Source organism: Melopsittacus undulatus, chromosome 3, assembly GCF_012275295.1.
Source record: "Melopsittacus undulatus isolate bMelUnd1 chromosome 3, bMelUnd1.mat.Z, whole genome shotgun sequence".
Taxonomy (NCBI): Eukaryota; Metazoa; Chordata; class Aves; order Psittaciformes; family Psittaculidae; genus Melopsittacus; species Melopsittacus undulatus.
Genome location: NC_047529.1, coordinates 103,551,834 through 103,573,344, shown reverse-complemented (window position 1 = coordinate 103,573,344; position 21,511 = coordinate 103,551,834). Strand labels below are relative to the sequence as shown.

Sequence of the window (21,511 nt, the reverse complement as noted above, 5' to 3'; positions counted from 1 at the left end):
TTGGTCAGAAGCAGAGATAAATGACAGAAAGCACCTAAATATTTCCCATAGCCAGAAGAACAAGAGTATATGCTTTACAGTGCCATGCCACTTTTTGAGAGACATGGAAGGCTGTATGCAGCCTTACCACATGAAAATGTATCAAGTACTGAGACCCATGTCATGATTAGGGTTGCTATGCTTGTTTGCCTGTTTTCTCCCTTTGCGTGTCTTAAGGAGATTTGGTCTCTCCATCTCTCTCACCCACATGTATGCACATCTCTCTTGGTGGGAGGAGCTGAAGGAATATGCCAAAAGCTGCACCTCAGCTGTTATTGCAACATAGGGCAGCCAATAGATCTATGCCCATTAGGTTTCTGTGAGTTCTCAGGTGGTGCTTGGGTTCCTAATGACCCTAAATCAGAATGGTAGAATGTAGGGTCTTCTTTCCTTTCAGTTAGTTGGCTTTAGCAGACTAGTAGTGTATTTTTCAATATATGCATTCTAAACCAAATTATATTAATATTCTACAATATTAAGGTTCTAACTTGATTGAGGTTAGGCCTAAATGAATGTTTACAGTCCAGTGCTATTGTATAAATTTATTACTATGAAATGTAAATTGTCTGACTAGATAAACCTGAACATTTTATCAAAATTACGTCAACTCTTAGCTGCATACCAAAACTTTTATTAATAAAAAGAAATCAACTTCTTTATGAGGGTAGAAAGGATTATTATTTTTTTAATAGATTTAAATTAATAAATCTCAAAAAAATTGCAAAAAAGTTATGAGTCTTTCTCTGCAAAATACTAAAATGAATCATCCTGTGGAACAATGACAAAGCTATCTGAAGAGATCAAGAGTAGCATAGTGTTAGATATTACAGAACCTATACTCTCTGTGATTAATTAACTCCTGGTGCAAAACTGGACTGTTGGGCTAAGCTTTTCTGCAAATTAAAGCAGCCACAGAGATGCCCCATGCTAAGGGGAGTGTAACATGTTCCTTTGAACCACTGTAACCCAAACTGTGCCTTCAAGGCCAGTGGTGCTTACCTTAGATGGTTTGGTGTCAAATCTTCCTATGGAGAAAAATAGGCTCTTACATGCCACAGAAATCCAGTAACTAAATTAAGTATTTTGCTTCTTTTCTCTTATAAGCCAGTGTTGGAAAAGGTGCCTTCTCATTCAATAATTCTTTAAATTTTTGCAACTCATTCTAAATTTAAGACAGAAAATGCTTTAAAAATGCAGATGTATGTGACAGCTTGAGGTACCCAGGCTTTCAGTCCAGAAATGCATATGCAGAAGATGTACTTAAACAGTTTTTGCTACAATCTGTCAAAACCACAAAGTCAGTTGAGGACTTCCTTTTCTGGTCAGTGGGCTGTGATTAAGTGTACTGTGGCAATGATGCATCTCGACACACAAGTGACTTTGTTAGACAGATGCTGTATGACCTCTGGCATTCAAGTTGGCTAAATAGTCTTTAGATCTGGGGAGGGGAGATTTGGTGAATTATTTCAGAGAGCTTAAACAAGAATTAAGGTAAATCGTTTCAATTGCAGTATGTGTATTTCAAAATAGGTCCTGATGAAGTAAAGTGTTAGGAAACAATGAAAATGTCTGGCAAGGAAAAGTCCCTTTGGCAAGACGTACACTCAGCCTGTGAAACAAATGGTATTTGTGGGGGTAAGCTGTGTGGTTGACTTTGGGAATCTTAAAATTCAGTAGCAGAGCTGAATTTTCAGGCTGTATATAAAGTCCTGTCTGGATCTGATGAGTATTGGCTTTCAAAATTGTCCACTTCCACTGTCTTAGGTGAGTGCATTTTCTGTTGAAGTGAGGAAAAGGACTTTAGTACTTGTGTTACCTATGTAAGTTTAAATAGCTTTTTTTGTGTGAGTTGTGTCTGTGAACGAGTAGGTTTAGTTTCTGTTTTTATGGAATAGCTCCTTCAGTAAACGTATTATAAAAAGCTCACCTCAACTTATATTATTTAATCAATTCATTATGCAGAGTGAAAGCTCTGTAAGTCACCGTAAGCAAGTGTGTCTTTTTGTCTCTGACAACTTGGTGGTGTTTTGAAGCAACTTTCTGACAACTCAGGATGACAGATTGGAGCAGTGAAGCAGCTGCTTTCATGAAAGTCTTTTAACTGGATGAGGAAATTGCTAAAATACTGTAATTGCATTTGAATCTAATTTTCAGTTCTTGTGAACAGAATATTTAGCCCTCATACCTTAGTGGTAAACCATGTTTCTTCCTTGATGAGAAGTGCTCCTTTTCACTCAAAATCTGCCAGAATACTGTAGAATCTGAGCTACCTAAATATAGGAGACCTCCCTTGTAGCTGTACTGAACAAAAGAAATGTCTATTTTATGGAGAAGGGAAAGGAAGAAGCTGAGTATTTCATCTCATACACTGTATGCATTAGAATGACGAATGGAGTGGATGTGAAGGCACAACTGACTTGTCCACATATCCATTTTCTCGTAAATTCATTGTTGACTCTTTTCTACTGTCCATGTCAATATTTTTATCCTTTACCTACAAGAATGAACCAGCATTTTCTCCCTGACACAACTCTAAACCTAACTTTAAGTACTGCAAATAATTAAAGATCATTTAAATATAGAAAATTAAATACTAGTTTTGCATATAAAGTGGGCTTAATGTTCTAGGTGTGATTCCAGATCACTGTTTTAGACTGTTAACTTTACATTCATATTTAACAAATGACATTATTCAGTTTCATGGGGTCACTGTGTCAAAATGTCTGTGTTAGAACTTGAATTTATTTTCAAAGGTTCTTGGAGTGGGCAGATAGGAGTGGTGTGTTAGAATGATTTACCATCTCTGATTCCCCATGTGGATTTGAAGGCTTGGAACATAGTCTATGATGTAAATTTTAAGTCTAGATGAATTCAACTTCTCTGTAGTGTCAGTGTGAATGAATGGGGCTCATATCCCAAATGTGGGAGGCTGACTCTCTTCTTAAATGTTGATGATGCCTCTAATTCTACCTCCTGATCAAAGTGACAATTTATGTATCTCTCTTGTGTTAACTCTAACAGAATATATGGAAGTATGGTTGTGACCAAATTTTGCTTTGCTAGCATCTCACCTTAGAAAGTCTGATGCAGTCTTCTCTGATCAGCAATTATTGGGTATAGACAAGAGATGCCAGTCTGAGTGTTATAATTGAGGATTTAAGTAAAGTTTTATAAAGCTGTCAACGAACTTAATTGAATCATAGGCCGTTTTTTACTGCAAAATTTATTTTGCTGTGCTGTAAACAAATTCATGTGTATTAGTGCAATCTTTGCTATGGGACTGCTGACTTTGTACTCCAAGACAGTCAGGCACCAAGTGTAAATTTCAGCGACTGACTAAAAGCGCAGAGGAAATGAGTGGGTAATGAGAGGAGAGCAGCCAGTTCTTTAATTGAATTAAAAGCTGGGTGACACCAATGCAGACACCTGTCCAATTACAGACAGGCCAAGGTGTTTACCATTGCTGTACAAGCGATTTGAAGATGACAGAAATCTTTCCGCCCACAGATTAACATAATGAAGGAGAACAGATTACAGTGGATGCTGGCCAAACAGATAGGTTGGCAGCTGAGGAAAAAGTAGTTTGCTGAAGTATGTAAATAAAATCTGTGCACTTTTCTTATAGCCTACCTATGCAGCACATCTGTTTCTTCATTGAAAGAAAATAGTGCAAAAGTACCTGTGAAGGAAAAAAACATTAATTGGGAAATCAGCAAATTATTTTTTTAAGTTGTTGTCTTTGAATAATTTTTTTTTAAACATAAACCTTGTGTTACAAAAGGATTTATTTGTTGCTTTGTTGGGGTTTTGTTGTTTCAAATTCTTACTGCCTTCCACAAACCTATAAAGCAGGTGCTTTATATAAAGCCCTTCTACTTTGTCAGAAGTAAACCAAACAGCCTAATCCAAACCTTCCACAGCTACGGGCATCTTTCTGGATATGTGCTACTGCAACTCTCAGTGCCTGAAGCCATGGGTGACCCCACGGAATATCTTCCATCAGGAAATGCAAGGAGCATTAATTCACTGCTTCATGAGAGTGAAGCTACAATTTTAAGTGCTAAATGTACAAATAAAACTGAATTGCTTCTTAAAGCACTGTAGAGTGAATAAAGAGATATTGCTTACACTATACCATGCTCCTCTCGACTGAGAACTTGCAAATGTCACAGGATTTGGTTTCTGCACGTGTTTTATTTGCTGAAGGTTATTACAGTAGTACCTCTTATACTTTTGCCTATTTAACCCTCTATGATCTGGAAATAAGTGTTTTGTACTAAGTCTTAGGCGATAAAGATGTTTTTTTGGTTGATGAAATTTCTGTGCTGAAGAATTTACTGTAGACTCCAATATCCCTTATGTGCAGAAAAAGACTTTTTTTAACAAAACCTAAGGTTATATTGCATTCTATATAGTAACTGAATGGAGAGTAGTAGAAAAGACTAAATACTTCTACCTGTTTGTGTACCCTTAATGCTGAAAGGGTTCGCAGTCTTGTACTATGGGCTGTTTGGTCAAGAATTATGGTTCTGTGAGGTACCATTGGTTTTGCTTTGTGAAATCCCAGCGCTGAACAGTTCTGAAATAACATGGTTTGCTATAAATTTTATTTTTCTTAGTAAACACTCCATTAATTTTACTAAAAGCTGTGGGAGTCAAGGTTAAAACATGGTTTGAAAGAAACTGACATTATTTGGCATCTTTTAGTTACTACTGCATTTTAATTCCATATTGCTTTAATGTTGGACCTGCTTTGAAATAGAAACTGCTGATGTTTCTGAAAATGACAGTTTTTTTCATGTAGACCTTCTATATATTTCAGTTCAAAATCTTGTGTAACTTCCTGAAGTAGTAAGAAGTGATTTGTTACATTTGCTACAACAGAGAGCTGATCAATTTGTGAGAATCCAGCAACTTCACTAACATAAGCAGGGCCTAAAAAAGCAAAATATTTTTCTTGTAAACCCTTGGGTCTTTGGGTATTCTGTCTCCTGAATTATGCTGCTGTAGTAGTATAGCAAATATATGGTTTATATGATGCCACTGAAGTAATGGAATACGAGTAGGATGTGTTGTACAAAAAGGAGACTTCAGTTTAGGGATGAAGAGGGGGTAACACTGGAGAGGAAGCATTAGAAAATATTTTGTTCTGGGAGACAGTGAATATTCCTTGGAGAAAAAAATGAATGAGTGAAAAAACTTTGTGAGACAGGGACTAGGGAAAGAAAAAATCCTCTATAGTCATTGTTATATTAAGATATACACCTCAGATTTGAAGTGATATCTGTTATAGTGAGCATAACTAAAGATATTAGCTGCATCATTAGTATTAAGAATAGAATAAAATGCTATTTACTTTTAACTTATTTTGCAAAATTTAAGTGGTGGCATAATAGGAATGAAAACTTACAATCTTTTCTCTCCTCTGTGTGTAACAGGAAACTTTATTTTTTACTTCTGTCTTTGTATTTATATAATCAGCCTGTACACGGTACATGCATAGCACCTTTCTTTCTTCTATTGCAGGCATATTGACAGGCTTGCATCCGTTCACAAACTATGCTGTAACCCTAACTGCTTGCACTTTGGGTGGCTGTACTGAGAGCTTGCATGCATTGAACATTTCCACTCCACAAGAAGGTAAAGTAATTTCAAAGGTCTTGACTTCCACATTTCAGTCATGAATAATAAAACAGGAGAAGAGCTAAATGCTGCAAAGCCATTTGCTGGAAAACCCCAACCTAATCTGATGACAAAGTGCATTGCCAGACCATAATTGTTCCTTTTTTTTTTTTTTTGGTGGGGTGGGGGGTGTGCAAAAATGAATCAAACTCCATACCCTTTAATGACATGCATCTTTAATAGCTGTAATGCAGATTAATGGGCTTTTTAATTGCTGTTACATTGTTCATGCAGGAGCCTTGTCATTAATATGAAGCATCTGAAAGATTAATGAAAGCTTCCTCATTTTACTATGGCTCAGAAGTAAATCTAGAGACAGTCTGACTAAAAAGAATTGATTGTATGGCACAGTATGAAATTGAGAATCAAATGGTTGATTTCCATGGTTTCTTTTAACTGCTAAACACCAGAAATAGGCAACAACTATTTCAGTGTGATGAAACGTCCAAATGCCAACTGAGTTGTTTATTAATCACTCTTCAGTTTTTCTTTTTTTTCTAAACCCTTTTAAATGTTGTGCTCAAACTTAAAGGTTGTAAGTGTAAATGAATGTTTTCCATGCTTACATGAAGAACTACAGCAGGAAGAAAAAGAAAATACATTACAGTTCTGACTTTAGAGACTAGGCTGATAAGTACCATGCATCAATTACTGGAGCAAATGCACCCAAAGTATCTATGACATATCTATCTCTGTTCTCAATTAAACATGAAGTACAAATCTCCTAGTTCTGTCATCCTAATGCAGTGTTTAATCTAGTTAAAATCGTCAGTTACTCCAAACTTATGCCAGTTAAATAATGAAGAATTTGATGTGCATTTATAGGATAATAGTTGATCTTCCATAATGTGAAGTAGTTTTCAAAATTCCCTCCCTTCCGCAGTACTTTGCTTTATCTTCTCCTGGAAACTAGGTCATAATGCAGTACCAATGAAACATATCAAATCTTAGCATGAAGTCATGTGCAATACAGCCACAATGAAGCAGTGTTGAACTGTTGCCAAAGCAGGCAGTCATGCAAGATGTTGTCCTGACGAGGACAGTCCTCAAGATTGCAGTCTAATAACATTGCCAGGACAGCATTTTGATGTGAACATGTTAGCAACTGCCAGCAGCACCAATCAAATGAAAACTAAATTATCACCTCTTGGAAGTTCTAGATAAACTGAGTTTGTCTAACAGCATTATGTATGAAAGGGTGTAGCCTCTGACAGACAAATAGTTAATAATGGATCCCCGTGAAATACATGAAATACATTATGGTGTATTATAGGAAGTTAAAAAGAAATTCTTTATGTCTTCTTTTCTCAGCTTAGTCAATGAAGCGGGAATTCTTGCAAGTGTTTGAGAAAAACACCCACTGTTTTCAGATGTGCTGTCACATTTGCAAGGTTTAGGCAAGAATAGATTTTTCTATTTTTTTTTTCCCCAAAGATCAAATAAAGCCATGGGGAACGTGTGTATTTTCCCTCAGAAGAATTGAACAAAAAGTTAATGTGTGGAGTTTCTATTTTTGGGTGCTGTTATTGCATGCTCTTCATAACAATAAATTGATGATACAGAAGACAGACACCATATCACACCCTCCAGCTATCCCTGTTTCCCTGTTGAAACATTCATTACTTTATATTGTTTTCACATTGCCAGCCACTGCTAGTTATTGTTTTAAATTGCTAGCACAGAGCTTGTAAATTACAAGAAATTCCTCCCAGAGTAAGGCCTGAGTTCTTCTCCCCTTGTGATATTCAGTAGGATTGCTTGTGCTTCTAGCATATAACTCATTGGAATGGTGAGAGAACTCAGCTTTTAAATTATTACCCATGGCCAATGTTCAGTATATTATATGCATAAAATTTATGCTAAACAAACATTACTAAGTGCATTGATTATGAAAAGTGTGAAATAAGGGGTAGTGCCTAAGAACATGGCACCTGCATTTGTGATTATAAAGAATGATCGCTTTGTAGTTAGGAATAAAAGCATGAAGGAAGAGGAAATAATTCATATTTAAAACAGGACATTACTAAAATCATCATGTACCCCTTCCCTTACTCAGTGTTACCAAGCTGGAAAGATAGAGCTATATGAGCATAATCATTCTCCTAAAAAGCAAAAGAGTATATCCTTATCTTTCACAGAAGCTTCTGTTTGGCTAGGAAACATTACATGTAATAGGAGGGTTCTCAAAATGCTGGCATGTAACAAACCTAAAATATCTTCTGAAATTTCAGCTTTACCAAAATCATTCTGGTAGTAGCTGATCACTGAAATTATTTATTATTTGTGGAAATATGATATAATATAATACAATGTTATACTTTTTTTTTCCCAGCCCCTGAAGATGTGCAACCACCCACAGCAATATCCTTTCCCACATCCCTGCTGATGAGTTGGAGTCCACCCAAAACACCAAATGGTATTATTACACAATATACTTTATATATGAATGGAGTACCAATTTACTTAGGAAATGGAACTAAATATGTTGTAAAAGGTGAGTTCTCTGGTGGGTAGCATGTCAGATGGGTATCTCATAGTTGCTATGAATAATTAGATGACTGACCCCTTCTTATTTCAGAGGAAAAGGAAAATACTTTTAAAATGGGTTGGACACACTTTAAACCCTGGTGGGTTCTGTTTTTTAAAGAATCCTTCATAGAACTCTCTGTTGGGACCCTCAGAAATTAATGTTGCAATGCTGTAGCTAAATCTTGTGCTGTATTGTCCCCTTTCACAGAACCTGAGTCATCTTTCTAGTGGTTTTACAGCTTCCTGATCTCGTACCATCTAGCTCTCGAAACAAGTAAACTGTAAGGTGTTGAAGGCAAGATATTATGTACACATTTAGCAGTTTTCCTACTGTCTTCCTTAAATGTTCTTACTTAGAGAGACACTGAATAGCCCATGTTTAATTAATTTGTTAAAAGCATAAGCTAATAATCCATTTTCTTCTAATAAGCTATGCAATGTGTCAATAACCAAGTTATACCAATACTTTTAAACTACTACATAGAAGCTAGATGTCTGTTATTTGGCAATGCAGTAAAGCACAGTAATCTGACTTCCTATTTTAATATAATTGGTGTAGTTTGATGGAGTATCTGTTTTTAATCAAACATTATTAAAACACCAAAAAACAAAATTAAAAAAAATCGGGCTAGAAGTATCATAGCATAAGCACTACTCTTGGACCCATCAGAATTGGATATGGTAGTAGGTACAAGTAAAAATAGTGTTTCATATCAGACAGCTGGGGTTGGGGGAAAAGGGGTACTGAGACCCTACTTTCTTTTTAATGTAAGGAGGCCTTAAAATTCAAAACCATTTCTGCACCTTGAGTTAGTATAAAACATTTAAAAATTCATATAATTCAAATTTCTTTGCCTTGCACAGGCCATAAGCTACTAGTGTGGTGGGTCAGTTTTGACACTGAAAAATGAATCCAGTTAGAGAACCTCCTGAAGGCTGTTGATGATTGCTGTAATAAATAGTGCACACTTTAAGTCAAACTTTTTCATTCTGTATTCAAAGGTAATGGATTTTTCGTAACCATAGTAACCTTAGTGTATTTCTGGATAAATACACAAGGTATATACATTCTGGTTTTGTTTTTGAATATAAACTACCACATTATGTATTACTAATAATATGAAAAATAGAATATAGGTTAACATAATGACAGCTCAAACTAGGGTGCATTTTTCTTCTGGAAAAAAATTAATATTTATCAAAAGTATAGGTTCAATTAATTTCTCCCATATCCCCAGTTTTCTGGTATTCCTGTAGTGCCATTTATCTTCTTTTGCAAGATCTCCATTAATCTGTTATTGCTATACCATAACACTGTTCTTAAGAATCTTGAAGTGTAAATAGTTGTGCTTCCAATCTTATTAAAATCATTACTGAAACTTCATCACAGATAGTTTTACTGATGTGTTCACCTGCAAAATGGTTAAAAACTGACCAAGCAATGTAAAGGATTTGAGATGTTCACCTTATTTTGTTGGTTCTAGATTCATGTCTGATTGCATTCTGACTGATGGCCAAAACTAATTGAGAGGAGTTGCATCAATTAACTTTCTGATTCTTCAAAAATACAGAAAAGGATAACTTAAAAAAGGGCAGGACTTGATTCCTTATATTCTACCTCTAAATCTTAAATGATAACAGAGAATCTTCCTTATTCGGAAGAGATGTCTAGCGGATCAGATTGTGTTGCTCTATTCAGTACAACAGAAGAGCCGCTCTTGCCTACCACTCTGAATAGATGTGGACACCAGTCTGTTTATTTTGAATCCATTTTATTCAGCTGCCAGTTTCTCACTCTGCCTGAAGGGGAAGGACAATGTGAGCCAGCAGGCTGGGTTTTGGGTCAGTAGAAATCTCAGTGATCCTGAATCGAGTTTATTTAAGATCTTGCTTAGATTTCCATCTATCTTTAATTTGTCATGGTTTTGTTTCATTTCGGAGCCCAAGATTTTCTTCTTTGTAGGCTAGAGGTAAAAAAAAAGAAAAGGTATAACATTTTTTTCAAGGGTTGTGGTTTTACAGTAAAATGTTAGAGTTTTTGGCTTTCCAGCATTATACATGTCTCTCTCCTACGGCTTTTCATTTCAGCATTTATGCTAGTGATGTTGGTGACTTATTGCCTCAACATAATATGCTATTGACCCTAAACAGAGAGACAAAGTTCATTGTCTCTGACATATGTTTCCTATTCATTCACCAAAATGATTTCCTAATTTAATAACTATACAACTGAGTTCCTGACCAGAAGTCTATACCAGAGAGTCATAGATTCTCTGTGGTTTTTGAAGTACTGTGTCTATTGAAATGGGGTTTTTCAAACCTTTTATGAAGGCATCAATTTTGTCTAAAAATTAATACTTCTTTGACTTTCACTTCAGACCATGGAAAGTAGGTTTAAGTCCATACTAATTAATCTGTAACTGGAGAAGGGTCATGTTTTCTCAACAACATAATTGCAAATATATTGTTAACTGACTTTCTGATCCTGACAGTTGAGGGCTTGAAATACTCATTGATTTTCATGGAAATTCGAGTATTTGTTTCCTCTGGGGGTTAAGCTGTAATTAAAAAAGAAAGCCCTTAAAAGCACATATGGCAAATGTACACTTTACCACATTGAAAAGGGGGCCCTATTAGACATCCGTCATCCATTAGTGCCTTTAAATATATTCCCCATATTGACAAACTCAGTTTCTGTGTTATAAGCAGTGGAGCACTGAAATGAAGCCATCTCCTGTACCACATCACCTTTGTTAACTGTCTCTTATTTTCTGCTTCCCACCTTTATGCATTTGCCTTATGTGGTACTACTTCCTTGTGCAACCTGGATGCTATTTCACATCCTGAATTCCAGTGGAAGCCTAGTGTCTCCAAGGAGTAGAGAAAAGCCAAGAGAAAATACTTAGTCCAGGATCACAGGTGGAATTTAGGCTGTGTGAATCCTAATATGAATATACTCCCAAATTCATACTTTCAGTTCCTCTATGCGGGAGTGCAGAAGCTCATGTAACCAATAGGTGCAGCTCAGGAAAGCAGTTGCAGGATGGTTCTACTCTCCAAACCTGCATACCTTACTTCTGTAGAGATGACTAGCAGCTGAGAGGAGGCAGAGAAGCTCCTACACTTACCTTCAAGAACTCTTAATGGAGACACACTGAGAGGCTTTTCATGTTAGGAAAGTTTGAAATGATTTTTGCTGGGTAGGTACAAATATGTTTCTCCCATCCAAACACTAGCAGGCAAAACTGAAGCTTATACTTTGAAATGTGGAGATTTCTTTTCAGTTTTTAACTTTAGGCAGTTATTTTTTCTTTTTTTTTCTTTAAATTAGTCTGAAAAAAAATCCCATCTGCTTTAGATGAAAGAGAAGAATGGGTGGGTTTTATACTGAAAACTACTACACTGCACTAGCCTGAGCTGGTGGTGTCAATACTGTCAGTGGGAAGGTGGCCTAATAAAGGCAAAGAGTACAGTAAAAGCAGAGACAGTAATGACTGAACGTGACTGAAGTACTGAGGTTTTTTTGGGTGGAAAACTTACTGTTGTGAAGAAACTTCAGAAAAAATATTCATCTATTCTTAAGTGCTAAGCATTTGATGGGAAGAGAAAAGGTGTTTGTTACTTAACATGTTTACAAAGACAAATAACTTCGTAGATATCTTCAGAAAACAAAAACTATGTAAGTTTATCTTTGCACTGAGCTTGGCATTGAGGATGTGTGTCTGCATTTTCTGCAGCACTAGGTACTTGACAATGTTAACAAATTGGGTTCGTATAATTTCCCTAGCAGAGTCTAATGGTTCTCATCATGAATCTTTAAAAGGAAGATATTCTTATTAAGCCTCACCTGTATGAAACTTTTATTTCCATGCCAACCTGAAAGAAGTGTTTCCAGTTTTTCAGGAAAGAGACCCTGTCAACTGTGTTGGAAGGGCAGATACTCAACTGAGTTAAACAAGTGTGCAGTTATCCTAAATTGCATGCCCGAGAGTTTAAAAAACCTGTGACATACTGCTTTGCACCAGGTTTCTGGGCAAAATATTAAGGAGAGCTTTGGAAAAGGTGAGAAAGAGATGTCCTCACTGTTTTGTCTAAAAGCATGAGCTAAGCTTCGGCTTAGTCAAATTATTATTTGACCTGAGCATAGGAAGGCTGATCCTCTGAAACCAGGATAAAATGGGAGCCTTGTGTTGTTGGGAGGAAGAGGCAGATGTTTGACATCTGTGCAAACAGGGCTTAGCATATCTGATCTTAAAAAATGGGAGAACTCTAAATTAGTACCTGTATTTTTTCTTTATGTTGCTCTAAACCAGCACACACTATGCACAGCCGTGAACAATTATTACATTTTAGTGAAAAATCAGCAAAGTTTTTATCCTTTTTATCCCTCTGACTACTACTGCTTGTAGTAAATGATAGATCATGACAATAAAATTCATTATCATATCTGTATAAATACTGATCGCCAAGTGAAACAACTTGAACAAGAAAATCCACAGAATTATATTACAGGGCAATTGTGATAACATGTATCACTTCAAGAACCTGAATCACTAAGAAGAAAATACTTGTTCTCTAAGGTTTAAGGTGTAGGTTTTGTGGTTACTTTTCATACAGTTTTTTTAGGTTTAGCTACATTTAAAAACATCAGTTTCCATCCCTAAGGATTTGCTTTCCTCTGGTTTAGTTCCTGCTCAAAGATGACAGACAGCTTTTGCCTTAAAGGAAAGAGAACAGAAAAATTGTGTAGATTTCTGGTATGAGTTTATTGCCCAGCTTCTGGGTTGCAGTGAATTACATGTAAATACCAAATGAACCAGTCTGTTCACTAGAGTCTTTCAAAAAGAGGTGTTTGCTATCCAATACAATGTTAGTGCTAGATTTATGTATATTGTAGCTCTGAATGTCAGAATTCCTTATCTTTTGTGAAACAGACACTTCTTTAACACCATTATGAGCATTCAGAAGTTAGTCTTCACCTCTTTGCAGATAGAATTGGTTATCCGAAACATCTTACATGTGACCCAAAAAGATATGCCCTGGTGTCTCTAATTTTAGAGTCTTGCAATACCATGATACAATTCCATGCCCACCCTTTATATTTGGCTTAGCGACATATTCAGCTGGTAATACGTATGGGAAACGACACGGTTCCCAGGGTGGCACATAAAGAGCGCCTGCTGCTTCAGGCTTTATTCTGGCCTGGGTATGCATTTAGGTAAAGATAAATTGGTGCACCTAGCACTAGGGGGCAGGGTACACCAGTCATAGAGGAGAAGCTGCCTTCCCCTACAAGTTGTAGGTGTATTAGAAAGCACATTTGATACACCTGAATAGGCAACACTGACATTGCCAGTGACCGGTACTATCGTAATTAATCCCACATATCCAGAATGCAGATTCAGCAGGCACAAAACCAAAGGGCAAATGGGCTGTCTGAGTCTGGCATTCCTGTATTTCAGCTTCAGACAGAAATATATGGTACACTCACTGACTTAATAATACAGATCTGGGGAATTTAGAAGGGTGGGGTGTTGGGGTAAGGGTAAAAGCATTATGTTTATTTGTAGCAGCTCTCTTGTATCATTTTCTGTTGCAGTGCATTAGGGCAGTGTTAAATAAAATCTGCTTATTTAAAATCCTTTTAAATAGTGTTTAAATATTTCCTGCTGATACAATCTGCTAAAGTAGTTATCCTTGCTGCAGATTTCAGTTAACCTTGTCGCAGATATTAAGCCTGAAGCTGCACAGACTTTTAGGGACCTTGATTATAGAGCAAAACCTAATGGTGTCATTATAAAACCACAGCTGGACAAGCTTCTGGAGTCCTTGTCCTTTGATCACATTTGGGTAACACAGCAAGCCAGGAGAGAACTCACGCTAACCCTGCTGGAATTGCTGAGCTCTCAGGTTGCTTAAGTACTCCTTTCTAAAAATTAAAATGGAACAGAAATTATGAGAGTGATTAGTGCTTTCCAATCTTCTCTATGTACCAACACAAACTGGAACAAACTGCTTCTCCAAAGCTTATAGCTGTAGAACAGGGAGAGTCCTTTTTTTTATGCCTTCTTTCCCTTCTGACAGCATAGGAAATATTTTGGCTCTCAGCTCTGTTTTTAAAACAAGAGAAGAAAACAAATTAATCTCCAGGCTTTATCTAAATTCCGTGACAAGAATTCAACCCACTAACAACTGTAAAACTCCCAGATTATTTTGTCCTGTGATCTTCAAACTTAGTTGTCAGAATCAGATATGTATGGCCTGTCGTTCTTTACTTGCTCCTCCACAGACATCTAGATTGGTGATCAGACTTAAAGATGCTGAGATCTCTTCAAAGGCAGCCTGTACTGTGGAGGACAGATTTAAATCAAGTATTTATTGAGTTCAGTTTGTAAAATTTAAATACAGCCTTTTTTTCTTTTTTTTTGTTCATGTTTTTTCACTGTCATGTGGATTTGCAGGTCTTCTCCAAGCAGCAAATTCTCATGTTACCACTTTCTGTGACTAGTTTGTTGTGATGTTGCTTGTATGGGCCAGTTTGACCAAGAAAGGTTCAATCGTGTGCATTTTGTCTACTTCAGCTTTCTGAAACGTGTCATCTGTTTCTCTGCATTTTGTCTTTTATCAGTTAGAACTTCATATAGGGCTCTACCAAGTGCTATAGTTTCTCTTTGTGAGCAGTTGTAACATGGTTGATCACTGTTTGCTATTAAACATTAAAAGGTCTCCTTAGCCTTATAGGTGGAGTATGTTTTCTTGACCATGTGCTCATAGCCTGCAATACTTTTTGTAGGATCTTATTTTCAATTGTATGTCTGGTAATTGTGGTTGCCTGAACCTAGAAATGCAAAGTGGTGGGGTCTGTTCTGATTTAAATTTTGCTGACAGAAGAGATGCATGAAATGTTTGGTAAATGATTTATGCTTAGTTTCAGGTAATGCTGGACTCGTGTATAAGTGCTTCTTGCACGGAAGGACTAAGGCTGTCTTCTGTGCTGCTTGTGCCCTGCTTCTCTTTGAATCTCTAGATATCCATTCATAGGGGTAAACCTCACTTAGCTCTAACTTAATAGGCTTTGAAGGAGTGTGGAGTCTTCTTGATATTGCAGGCTGCATAATGAAGCTTCTCTCTGAGATTTCTGCCCTGGAAAACACACTCATATTTCTCCGTGCTAGTTTAGGACCACTTGGTCTCCTGAACTACCAAACACTTGATGTGATATTTACTTTAAGATAGATATGTTCTTCCATGCTGCTATTATAAATTGTGTTGGTTTATCAGTTTAGTAATAACTGGTGACAATACACAGGCAAGTAACACCACAGTAATACTTCTTGAGGTTTCCCAAGCAGGGGTTCCCATTTTCCTTGATTTTACTAAATGTATGGCCAGGAGGGTGTTGAGTCATTAACTCTTACTTAAATATTTCCAGCATTTTATTTATTGAAAAATCAGAAAGCTATAATGACACAAACGTATGAAAAGGGGAATCCTTGATGTTTGCATATGTTTCAGACTTTTTATCTCAATAAATCTGAGCAGCTTCCTTACAATTTACATTTCTAAAAAGCTTCACCAGTTAATGTCTTTTTCTGTTACTTTAATCCAGACCTTCCTGAGTATTTTCCATCTTCCAGAAGTCTTTTCTTGAGTGTGAACAATACAAGCCTGAGTGTTAAAAGCCACAAAATATTTGGATATAAGTTTGTTTTGTTTTTTTTTAATTGATGGTTTGTATGATTGGAGGAGAATTCCCAAAATATGTTTCCCTGTCCTCCTAAGTTAGGTGAAAACAGTACAAGGCATAAATCATGTCACAAAAAGCATAGAAGGCATTCTAGGATACTTCCTTTCCTGTTGAAACACTGCCAGGAATCTAACCTAGGTTTCTACACTGGTTGCCTAAACTGTTTACATAAAGCTTAATAGCCTTTAGTTAATACTGAACTCCATCATGCTTTCCACTATCCTTCCATGCAATATTGTATTTTTATGGCAATCTATTTCTGATTGAAGCATTTTACATAAATTGTAGTTGGACTTTGAAAGCTGGTAGGGGTTTTCTTTTTTCTCTTTTCCATGATTTTTATTGTATGAATAGAGACACTTTAAAGTGACGTGTTGCTAAGAAATTACCTAGTGCATGGGAACAAATATTTAAATGAACATAAAACTGAATTTGTAAGAATAATATCAGATTAGTGTACTTTAAGTAAGGCTTAGACTCATGGTCTTTAAATGAATGGAAAGGTAGATAATAAATATTGTTATTGTTTCTCTAGTGGCTTTTTTGGATATGCCGTGGTCCTTTATTATAGAGGCACAAAAATGTGCTTTACAGTATGCATGTTTTGTTTTCTTTTTCTGCATGTCTGGGTATGTTTGTGGCTACATGCAAATAAGCATCTGTATTTCTAATGTAAAAGAATAGTGCTGTTAAATCATTTTGGTAAGGAGCAGTGATGCGCAAAGTCTGTACATGAAAGAGAATAAGTCATCAGGTGGGAAATAGTGAATTTTTACTCTGATAATATGTATGTTATATGAAAATATACTGCTTATTTTATTTATCTGGAAACATATCATTAGCAATTTCTAATTCTAATTTGTGATTTAATTAATTCAGTAAGTTCTATGTTTTTTCTGTGAGCATATGTAGTTTCCATCAGCAAAGGTGTAAAAATATATAAAATTTTATACAAATATCTTGGGGGAGACTTATATTTTAATTTTAAAGTTTTTCTATTTAGTATAAATCTAATTAGTATAAATAAAGATTCAGAGTTGGAATCGGTGCTGAATAGAGAGTAGGGGCAGCTAAATCAGCTCTGCCAGCAGCTGAATTCAGCATTTGTTTTAGAACAGTGAATAAATAGCTTTGCATCCCCTCTGTTAGTGGAGGTGACTACACAATCTGCCTTACTAAAAGCTTCTGGGTCCTCATTGCTTACCTCTCCAGGATAGTTCACTATGCTGGGTAAGTTCTTACAAAAAAATAAGGGAATTACAGGTAGTGGAAAGTAACCCATGTTGGTATAGTGTGTGAATAGCTTCCTCTTACTGAATTTTGTGCTGACTTCAACTTTGGAGCTATTTATGATCATTTAATTTTAATACTGTTAGTAATTTGCTTTCTGATTAAGGAATAATAATTTAATCCAATTCACATGAATGTTCACATGTTCTCATAAGCTGGCATGCTAACATTTGCATCAGCTCAAGGGTAAGAATCCTCTCCTACATATCAAATAATTGTGGAGACTTTTGCTATTCTTAAAAATTAGGGCAAAAGTATTATTTTCCTTTTAACTTATGTGTTTTGAATTTGTAAGCTATGGCTCTTGGGATTTCATAGCATTGTTGCAATGTCACAAAGCAATTTTTAAGGTGTTATATTAGATTGTATTGGGAATTAAAATGCATGCATAATTAAAGTCTTTTTCCTAAGTTTACAGTACATAGAAAGCTAGTTAAGGAAAACTTTCAGTTTTCCTTGATACACTTAAGAAACATTAAGATCAAATGCATAAATAAATAGATAAATAAGTGTTATCAGAAAAAGAGAGGTACAAGTCTCAGCTTAACTTAGAAAAGCAGTTACATGACAGAGACTGAGGAAAAATAAGTAATTGATGGTTAGGACTAGAACATAATTTAAAATATTTGCACACAAGTCAAAGAAAAATCCATGGAATTAAATTTGAACTAAGTCTAAACTAAGTTCAAAACAGTTGAGAGAAACTACAAGATTACTTTTTCCACCAAAGAGCCTGTCTCTAGTGATGCTTCTTTGGAGTTAACAGAAATCAATACTGTAGCGCTCCAGCCAGAGAACCAAAAAATACTAAAGCAACTTATACTAAGATCATTTCTTATTCCTAACATGTTATCACCAGGTAGCAGAGTTCTTCTTAGGGGTAGAACTGCTGTGGGGGAAAGACACAGGCTCTGCAAAATCTGTGGCCTTCATATGCTGTCATATAAATTGTGGTCACAACAGGTATTAGTTTACAGGCTTCAGCAGAGAAGCTGAGGACATGAATGGACATGGAGATTAGCCTACTCTTCCAGGAGATACAACTAGAGGAGCAGTACATCATGTTAACTCTGAAGTGTAATGAAGTTCTGGTTGCAAGTTCTGTGTTCACTCGATAAATTAGGTAGAGATCTTGAGTTTTCTCTGGCACCTTCTGAAAGCACTACCATTTAACATCTGCTTCTTCAGTCATGTCCCTGAATATAACAAGGAAATGCAGAAAGAGGACACCAATACTGTGACATAAAGCAGATACATTAGTAGACATTGTTGGGAATGTATAATGTCTTTTGCTTTTCTACAGGAAAGAAAAAGTATGATTATATAATCTAAACAGTCTAGCTGGAAAGGAAGGAAAAAGAATTGTGGAGCAGTGGGACTGAAAAATATACTGTGTTCTACATACATGAGAGTGGAGGAGGGGAGAGGGTTGGCATGAAATACGAAAGCCTCTTAAGGGTTTGCCACTTGTGAATTATGCATCTTGCTCTCACTAGTAGGTGTAAATGCATAATTCTAATCTGTTCTTATGACTTATTTATAACATGCAGTATAATGTAAATTCTGTGCCTCCTTTGTAGAAGCTTAACATGCCAGTTAAGGTATGAAGATATTTCAGGGAGCCTACACAGACAACTTTCTTTCCTCTGTTGCCAGTTAAAGAGCATAAACTTCAAGCAATAAATTAAACTAGCTATACCCCCTATTTACAGGAGGAATATAGACAGGATGCAAGAAAACAGGATCAACAGATAAAAAGAAAAGCATTCATCTTGGAATAAACTACTCTGCATTATTATTATTTATTATAGTTACTGTTATTAATAAAGTACATGTGGAATAGAGAAAAAGCCTGCAACACCCACTGAATTTATGAGACTGGGGACAGATGCATGCTCTTTCTTTTATATCACTGGCACTGATCGATCTGTATTTTTCCCTGATGATAGTTTATGCCATTATAACTGTTTGGTGGCTCCTTACTACTGAGTTATGGTTGCAAAGCACTTCACAAATGAGAACAAGCCTCCGAACATTACATCCTAATCTGCACATCCTATAGATGCGCCGTCATACAGGGCAGCTGACTGCACCACCTGTGATCTGTGTACCCACAAACATGATTTATTCTGGTAATCCCAGTTAAATGCATCACATCAGATTGCAGCAGTTATGTTAGCTGATGACATTACTGACACTACATGACATAAGTAGGTAGTACAACATGTCAGGTGGAAAAAAATTTGGGCTTTTCAGGGTTTTTTAAGTTTGGTTTGGGTTTTTTGTTGGTTGTTTTTTTTTGTTTGTTTTTATTTGTTTTTTGTTTTTCTTTTCTTTAGAGTAAAACATGTAAAAAGCACGTAAACTTTTTTCTTTTTAAAAAAGGGGAGAGAGGGATCTCAAATATTTTCCCCAACCACTTGTTGTCCGTATAAATGACTTAATATCTGTCTAATTGTTCTGGTAAGGACAGAGGAAAGTACATTAGAAGTACAGTCTGTTTCACTATGCTGCTAATTCTATGGGCAGCTGAAAACCAGCTCAGCTTTCAGAGTCTTGCAACAGATTTAACTTGCTATAAATTTTCTTGTTTAGGAACAGTGCTCAGAAGCTGAATCCTCCCATTATAGCTGTTCCAGCACCACAGTAATGTTTTAGCAAAACCCTTTATTATCTGACTATAATTCAGACATACAGAGCTGTTCTGGTCCTGGAAAAGTGATAGTATCTTTTCTTCAGAAACTCTTAAATCACATGATGCCTGGCCTGGATAGTGAGAGTTGCTCTCTAATAGTCTTGCATCCGTGGGTCTATACAGAATGGTGGAACAAGTTACCCATAATGGCTGTAAAAATACATATATAGCTAAATAAAGCTCATAACCTAGAAACCATTAATCTGTAGTCTCTACTTGATAGCAGTTCAAGCAACCATTGTCATATTTTTGTTTAGGTTCCAAATTCCAAATTAGATTAGTTATTCTGAAAATCCCACTTTTTAAATTTACTGGATGTCTTTTTTCCCCCTGTATTACTGAAAGGGAGCTCATGGGAAGACAGGGTCCTAATTGCTTTCCTATGTAGGACTTAGTATCTTATATACCTGCCTGGTGTGTCATTTTCTTTGTTTCCTTTATACAGGTTGCTTTTTTAGTCTCTCTTCCTAAAAGAATGTTTGTAAACCTGTGCTTTCTCACTGCCATTTTCCAGCCAGACTTTATTTCTGTACTCTCTAATATATGCTATTCCAGATGAGACTGCACTGTTGATTTATATAAAATGATAGTATTAGTTGCTGTATTGCATACCATATATTCTTATATAACTTAATATCCTACTGGCTTCTCTTACCACAGCTGCACATTTGCATGTGCATTCAGCAGCCTGTAAAAGTGGCAGTCAGGCACTTCTGACCTGAACTGTTAGCTCAGCACCACATGTAAAGTGGATCTGAATTCTGTTTCTCCCACTGAATACAGGATGTACTTCTGTTAGAGAGCCAAGGGATTCTTGGTCACACTAATGTGAATTCAGAGCAGTTCCATTTTTATAACAGCAGGTATCCGAGATTCAAATTTGCAATGTAGTTGCCTAGTGAAAATATATTTTTCCAGTTGTGAACATAAAGCTGAAGTAATACAGAGGTAAAAATGTTCAAAACATTCCCCTCTCTCCCCCCCCCCCCCCCCCCAGCTTTTTCACAGTTTTGGGCTTGACATTGACTGAGAGATCATGATTCTTATGATTTATACTAATAACTCCCCCCTATTTAAGCTGATAGCAATACAGTGGCTGGATTGGAAGCATTTATGAATGGAAATCTTCATTTAAATCTTAAAAGAGGGCTGTGTCATGCCATATTACATGCAAAGAAATGACAAAGAGAAAAATAAACTAAGATAGTGATATTGGTATGACCATAATTACTGCTCTTCAGGGCTCTGGTAAAAATTAATGTGATGTGTCCTCTTTCTGCTTTCTCCCCCTTTGACCTTCAAATTCACTTTATTTTTCCAGCTGTTATAGTTGAAGTTAACTAGGGAGACAATACATGGTTTTAATTCTAGCAAACAAAAATGTAACTTGGAAGATCATTAGATTCAGTTGATGCTGAATGTTTGCACTGGCTGCCTGTGTATTGTTTTGACTACAAGAGAAGCCTTTAGAAACATTCTTAGGACACCTCTATATTTTTCTGATGGTGACTAATGATGATGGGACAGTG

General features: G+C 36.2%; 1 protein-coding gene across 1 annotated transcript in view; it reads left to right on the top strand.

Annotated features, from left to right (window-relative positions):
• USH2A (usherin) overlaps window positions 1-21,511 on the top strand; it is a 375,630-nt gene that overhangs the window by 151,634 nt on the left and 202,485 nt on the right. The window contains exons 30-31 of the mRNA XM_034060823.1: window positions 5,566-5,679; window positions 8,054-8,215. Coding sequence (XP_033916714.1) covers window positions 5,566-5,679; window positions 8,054-8,215 — 276 coding nt within the window. The remainder of the gene's footprint in view (window positions 1-5,565; window positions 5,680-8,053; window positions 8,216-21,511) is intronic.